This window comes from Palaemon carinicauda, chromosome 17 (assembly GCF_036898095.1).
Source record: "Palaemon carinicauda isolate YSFRI2023 chromosome 17, ASM3689809v2, whole genome shotgun sequence".
Classification (NCBI taxonomy): Eukaryota; Metazoa; Arthropoda; class Malacostraca; order Decapoda; family Palaemonidae; genus Palaemon; species Palaemon carinicauda.
This window is the reverse complement of record NC_090741.1, coordinates 52,468,303-52,475,280: the sequence shown is the minus strand read 5'-3', so window position 1 is coordinate 52,475,280 and position 6,978 is coordinate 52,468,303. Positions and strand designations below refer to the sequence as shown.

General features: G+C 32.6%; 1 protein-coding gene across 1 annotated transcript in view; it reads right to left on the bottom strand.

Moving 5' to 3' along the window:
• The window catches only part of LOC137656361 (protein SpAN-like), a 173,921-nt gene that overhangs the window by 40,151 nt on the left and 126,792 nt on the right, over positions 1-6,978 (bottom strand). Inside the window, exon 3 of the mRNA XM_068390534.1 lies at positions 6,039-6,164. Within this exon, the coding sequence (XP_068246635.1) occupies positions 6,039-6,164 (126 nt within the window). The remainder of the gene's footprint in view (positions 1-6,038; positions 6,165-6,978) is intronic.

Sequence of the window (6,978 nt, the reverse complement as noted above, 5' to 3'; positions counted from 1 at the left end):
TTATCATTATTATTATTATTATTATTATTATTATTATTATTATTATTATTATTATTAATATAAAATAATAATAATATTTATAATAATAATGATAATAATAATAATAATAGTTATTATTATTATTATTATTATTATTATTATTATTATTATTATTATTATTATTATTATTATTATTATTATTATAGAATAATAATAATAATAATAATAATAATAATAATAATATTAATAATAATACAAAATCCTCAATGCCACAAACAAAGCTGAAAGTGTATTATCTGAACATCAAAGATAACAACAAATGTTATTACAAAAGCCACAATTGTATTAAGAAAAACTATATAGAACGAATTAGAAATATGTTTCTTGTTTTCATATACCCTTCCCTTTCCTTCCTCTCGTGTTATTGGCACTCTCTCAAAAGTACAAAAGACTTGAAATGAATCTCACTAACATTGTTATCTGGTTCCCTACATGATGCCTGGAATCTTCGTTTGATCTCAAGGTACAATAAGACTTTTTTTGGTTGTTGTTGTTTTCAGGTATATGAGTTTTATAAACGGCTGTAATATCTAGGTATATATATATATATATATATATATATATATATATATATATATATATATATATATATATATATATATATATGTATATATGTATATATATATGTAAATATCACCCACGAATGGCATTTAATACCGAATTCTATCTTGGGAAAATATATCCACTTGGAATTCATTTTATGGTAACAGCTTCTGGCCGGGTGGGGATTCGAACCACCACCTGTTCGGCTTGAGACTATGCCTGCAGTGACCATGCCGACTGAGCTATCAAGAGAGACTAAAAGTTTATGACAAGTTCCCGTACATATTCCTGTCTCTCTTGATAGCTCAGTCGGCATGGTCACTGCAGGCATAGTCTCAAGCCGTACAGGTGGTGGTTCGAATCCCCACCCGGCCAGAATATATATATATATATATATATATACATATATATATATATATATATATATATATATATATATATATATATATATATATATATATATATATATATATATACAGTATATAAATATTTATGTATATACAGCCCTGTATATATATATATATGTATATATATATATATATATATATATATATATATATATATATATATATATATATATATATATACATATATGTATATATGTATATATATATATATATATATATATATATATATATATATATATAAAATGTGTGTGTATACTGCAAATATATTTATATATCCTGTATATATATATATATATATATATATATATATATATATATATATATATATATATATATATATATATATATATATATATATATATATATATATATATATATGTATGTATGTATGTATGTATATATATATACATACATATATTGTATGTATTGTATATAAAAATTCAAAAGCATCCTCAAATGAATGATAAAATCAACAATAAATAATAATATTTTACGAATGACCATTAAGCGAAGGATTACATTATAAGCAATTACATTTTTCAGTAACTTGATTCATTATTAAATATTCCTTTATCAGCGGCAGTAATATTATATTGAAATTTATATTTTATTTACCGGGAATATATAGCTGATGTATTATGCACGAATGATTTTCTAGAGGGAAAATTTTACTATTATTATTATTATTATTATTATTATTATTATTATTATTATTATTATTATTATTATTATTATTATTATTATTATAAGCTAAGTTACAATCCTAGTTTGAAAAACATGACGATGCTTATTATTATTATTATTATTATTATTATTATTATTATTATTATTATTATTATTATTATTATTATTATTAGGTAAGCTACAATCCTAATTGGAGAAGCAGGATGCTATAAACCCAAGGGCTCCAACATGAAAAAAATCCCAGTGAGGAAAGGGTATAAGGAAATAAATAAACTACACGGGAAGTAATGAACAATCAAAATGAAATATCTTAAAAACAGTAACAGCATTAAATTAGATATTCCATATATAAACTACAAAAACTAAAAGATAACAAGAGGAAAAGAAACAAGATAGAATATTGTACCAGAGTGTACCCTCAAACAAGAGAACTCTAAGCCAAAACAGTTGAGGATCATTGTACAGAGGTTAAGATAAATCTTTCATATATAACCTATAAAAACTTGAAAATAAAACAATAGAAAGAGAAATACGATCGAATAGAGTGCTCGAGTATAACCTCAAGCAAGAGAACTCTAGAGTGTAAACAAGAAAATAGCAGGAAAATAACAAACAGGATTCAATTAAAATTAAGGTAGATATGATTACACTATGGTAAAATTGGCTTCATTGATTCTGGTACATTTAACGTGAAGCTAAGTGGACGTTAGTGTACCGGAATTAATGAAGCCAACTGTACGAGTAAAATAAATAATTTCAATAAAATACCGTTTTTCAAGTATAACAGAACTTCATAATTGTCACTAACATAAAAAAAAAATTCATAGAATACAAACCCATTCAGTAGGTATAACAGAACTTTACAATTGTTACTATCATCTAAAAAATTACATAGAATATAAACATTTCAGTAAGTATAACAAGACTGTCTAAATGTTACTAACATCTAAAAATACATTGAATTCAAACCCATTCAGTAAGTATAACATTGCTCTATAAATGTTACTAACATGTGAAAAAATACAGAATTTAAACCATTTTTGTGTAAATTGAACAAAATCACACGCAATTGTACTGAAAATGAAAACGCCAACACAATTGTAATCTCTCGAATAGAATGGTGTGTTGAAGGGGTGAAATAATATTATTATTTTTGTTTTGTTTTACGGAAAACAAATGCATAAACAACACTTTCCATTTCCGGTTTTCATTTCCTGGCTAAAAGTTTCCGGAAGGGACGATCACAAAATTGCTCAAACTGGGCTCAAAACATATATGGGAATATTATTACTTTATTGTCGCGATGAATATGTTAGAATTATTAAAATATTTATTGATATTAGAATTATTAAAATTATTGATAAATCTAAAACACTATAACAAGTCAAGAGAAGAGCTCAATACGTTATAAAAAGTCTAGAAAGGTGCTAAAACGCTATAAAAAGGCTAGAAAAGTGTCCAATACGTTATAGATAGTGTAGAAAGCTGCTAAAGACGCTATAAAAAGGCTAGACAAGTGCTAAAAATGCTATTATAATGCAGAACAACTGATAAAAACGCTATAAAAGACCAGTAAATTGCTAAAACGCTATAAAAAGGCTCGAAAGGCGCTAACAATGCTAGAAAATGTTAGGAGAGTACGTAAATCGTTATAAAAAGACCAGAAAAGTGCTAAGAACGCTATAAAAAGGCAGGAGAACAGTTAAAACGGTATAAAAAAAAGCTATGAAAGTGCTAAAAAAGCAACAGAAAGGCTTGAAAAGTGCTAAAACTAAAAAAAAATCTTGCAAAGTAATAATAATTCTATAAAATCACTAGGAAAGAGCGAAAAATGTCATAAAAAGGCTATAATAGTGCTAAAAACGCTATAAAAAGTCTAGAACAGTTTTAAAAGTTCTAAAAACATTAGAAAGATGTTAAACACCTTATAAGTAAGCAAGAAAAGTGCTAAACACCTTATAAGTAAGCAAGAAAAGTGCTAAACACACTATAAAATCATTGGGAAGTTTATAAAACGCTATGAAAGGATAGAAAAGCGCTAAAAACGTTATGAAAGGCGGGAAAGTGGTAAGAACGCTATAAAAACGTCAGGAAACTGTTAAACACGCTATGAAAAGGCTAGAAAATTGCTATAAACGGTATAATAAGGCTAGAAAAGGGCTAAAAAAATCTAAAAAAAGGCTACAAACGCTAAAAAAAAAGTGCTAAAAACATGGGTTACACATCTGAAGGTCCTATAGCCCATTTCTTTTAGCGATGCAGATTTGCACCGACTCGCAGCAGTGCCCTTTTAGCTCGGAAAAGTTTCCTGATCGCTGATTGGTTAAAATTATGTCGTCCAACCAATTAGCGATCAGGAAACTTTTCCGAGCTAAAAGAGCACCGCTGTGAGTCGGTGCAAATCTGCATCGCTAAAAGAAATTGACTATAGTTCACTCAGGGGAGTGATCAGTAGCAGAGCAGCATTACAACAATGTTGTAGGGCACTTGGTGAGCAGCTACAGTTATGTTTGAATCCAAGGAAGTAATCAAATATCTTTTATCACATAATGATACCACGTCCTTCAGATATTGGATTCCAGATCCGAATTTGAGAGAGAGAGAGAGAGAGAGAGAGAGAGAGAGAGAGAGAGAGAGAGAGAGAGAGAGAGATTTCCCTCCATCCTCTACTTTCACGCACACTGTGCTACAAGCAAACTACCACATTCGAGTCGACCGAGTACCTATTTTAGTTTAAAGGCTTAAAGGCCGCTCATGAATGATAGTGGCAAGGGACAGTAACATTCCCCTAGTAAGCAGGACAATACCCTAGAGACTGACCATATAGAGATATGATCAGGGCCCAAGTCTCTCACCACCTAAGTCAGGGCCAGACATGGGAGGTATTCATAAAAATGAAGGATATCCTTGTAAGCATAAGGTAGAAGTACAAGGTAATTCTCTGAAGCAAAAGGTAGAAGTATAAGGAAATCTTTCTTTCCATATTCATAATGATTACCTTTTACTTGCGAGGATATCCTCCAAGCAGAAGTTAAAGGTTGACTCGTCTTTCGGGAGCACTTAGTTACATGTTGGAACTTGTAAGATTGCATTTGTGCTGTCAAGATAAGAAAGAGGTTAGTATTTATAATACTTATTTAAAGCCCTGTTTTTACTTGTATTTGATTAAGTTTACGCATCAGAAAGAACACAGACGCCACCGCGCCTTCCCCAAAGCCTCGCTGGCAACATCTATCCCCCATCCCTTGCATTAGAAGTTCTTTGACCTCTTTTTAGCTTCCCCACCCTTTGCATTAGAAGTTTTTTTACCTCTCTTTAGCTTCCCCACCCCTTGCATTAGAAGTTCTTTGACCTCTTTTTAGCTCCCCAACCCCTTGCATTGGAAGTTCTTTGACCTCTTTTTACCTGCCACACCCCTTGCATTAGAAGTTCTTTGACCTCTTTTTAGCTCCCACACCCCTTCCGTTAGAAGATCTTTGACCTCTTTTTAGCTCCCACACCCCTTGCATTAGAAGTTCTTTGACCTCTTTTTAGCTCCCACATCCCTTGCATTAGAGGTTCTTTGACCTGTTTTTAGCTCCCACACTTCTAGCACTAGAAGTTCTTTGACCTCTTTTAAGCTCCCACACCTCTAGCATTAGAAATTCTTTGACCGCTTTTTAGCTCCCACACCTCTAACATTAGAAGTTCTTTGACCTCTTTGTAGCTCCCACACCCCTTGCATTAGAAGTTCTTTGACTTCTTTTTAGCTCCCATACCTCTAGCATTAGAAGTTCTTTGACCTCTTTTTAGCTCCCACACCTCTAGCATTAGAAGTTCTTTGACCTCTTTTTAGCTCCCACACCTCTAGCATTATAAGTTCTTTGACCTCTTTTTAGCTCCTACACCTCTAGCATTAGAAGTTCTTTGACCTCTTTTTAGCTCCCACACCTCTAGCATTAGAAGTTCTTTGACCTCTTTTTAGCTCGCACACCTCTAGCATTAGAAGTTCTTTGACCTCTTTTTAGCTCCCACACCTCTAGCATTAGAAGTTCTTTGACTTCTTTTTAGCTCCCACACCTCTAGCATTAGAAGTTCTTTGACCTCTTTTTAGCTCCCTTACCTCAAGCATTAGAAGTTCTTTGACCTCTCTTTATAGCTCCCAGACCTTTAACATTAGAAGTTCTTTGACCTCTCTTTATAGCTCCCACACCTCTAACATTAGAAGTTCTTTGACCTCTCTCTTTAGCTCCCACACTTCTAGCATTAGAAATTCTTTGACATATATTTCTAGGTTCCATACTTTTAGCATTAGAGGGTCTTCGATCTATATTTTGAGCTGCCTTACTTCTAGCATTAGAGGCTCTCTACTTTTAGGTGTCTTACCTCTGGCATAAGAGGCTCCTCTTCGCTGTTCTCTCCTGTCTTCCAGTTTTCATGATCTTCTTTCATTAGATTATCTGTTTCTTTCAAGATTTCATTGTCTCTTTTCCTTAGTTCGTCAGTGTCCTTCTAGATTTCAAAAGAGATTTCAGTGCCGCGAGTCCTCACTTCGTCAGATTCTTCAGGGAAATCGAAGGCATTTATTTTTTACCTATCTGGGCAATGAGTAAAGAGATAAATACTATCGATTTCTCTGCATATACTATCATGCCAAAGTAAATGACGAGCAACATGATATATTTACCAATGTCGTCTGGATATGTCCTTACTTCAATGGCGAATTTTGAGACAATCCTGTTGAAGATCTACACGTCACTCACCGTTCAGTTGAGCCATTCTGCCTCCATCCTTATTCCCCGCAATCCGTTTTTGCACCGATACAAAGCCTCGTACTTTTTCTAAGAGTCTCCTTTAATAACATCGTCGCAAAAGCCCAAGCAAAGGACCCTTCAAGGCGCATACATTATGATCTTCAAAGCTCAGCTGCCAACGGAAGATCCTGTGTCTTTCTATAGGTCGGGTAATATAAAACGAACGATCGGCAACTTCGGCAGCAACCAAAACCATCTGTAGTTGATGGTGTTCCGAAGACATAACACATAATTCTTACCGGCAGCTTTCTATTCCGCCAGAACGCGATCTCTGTGAGTTAAGTGAAATCCTTCTCCCAGTCACCAACTCATTTCCTCTTACTCCTATTGACGCGCAGTTCCTTGGTTAGATTTCGCCAGCTACATACAGATCATGTGAAGTGTTGCAGGCTACGTTTGAAAAAATGAAGATCAGGTATTCAGAAGTCATTTGAAGCTCGGGGAGGAATTGTTCACGACTGCTCCTGGAAATTTCAGTTCTGGAGTCATTCAGAAATCCATGTTAAGTATAC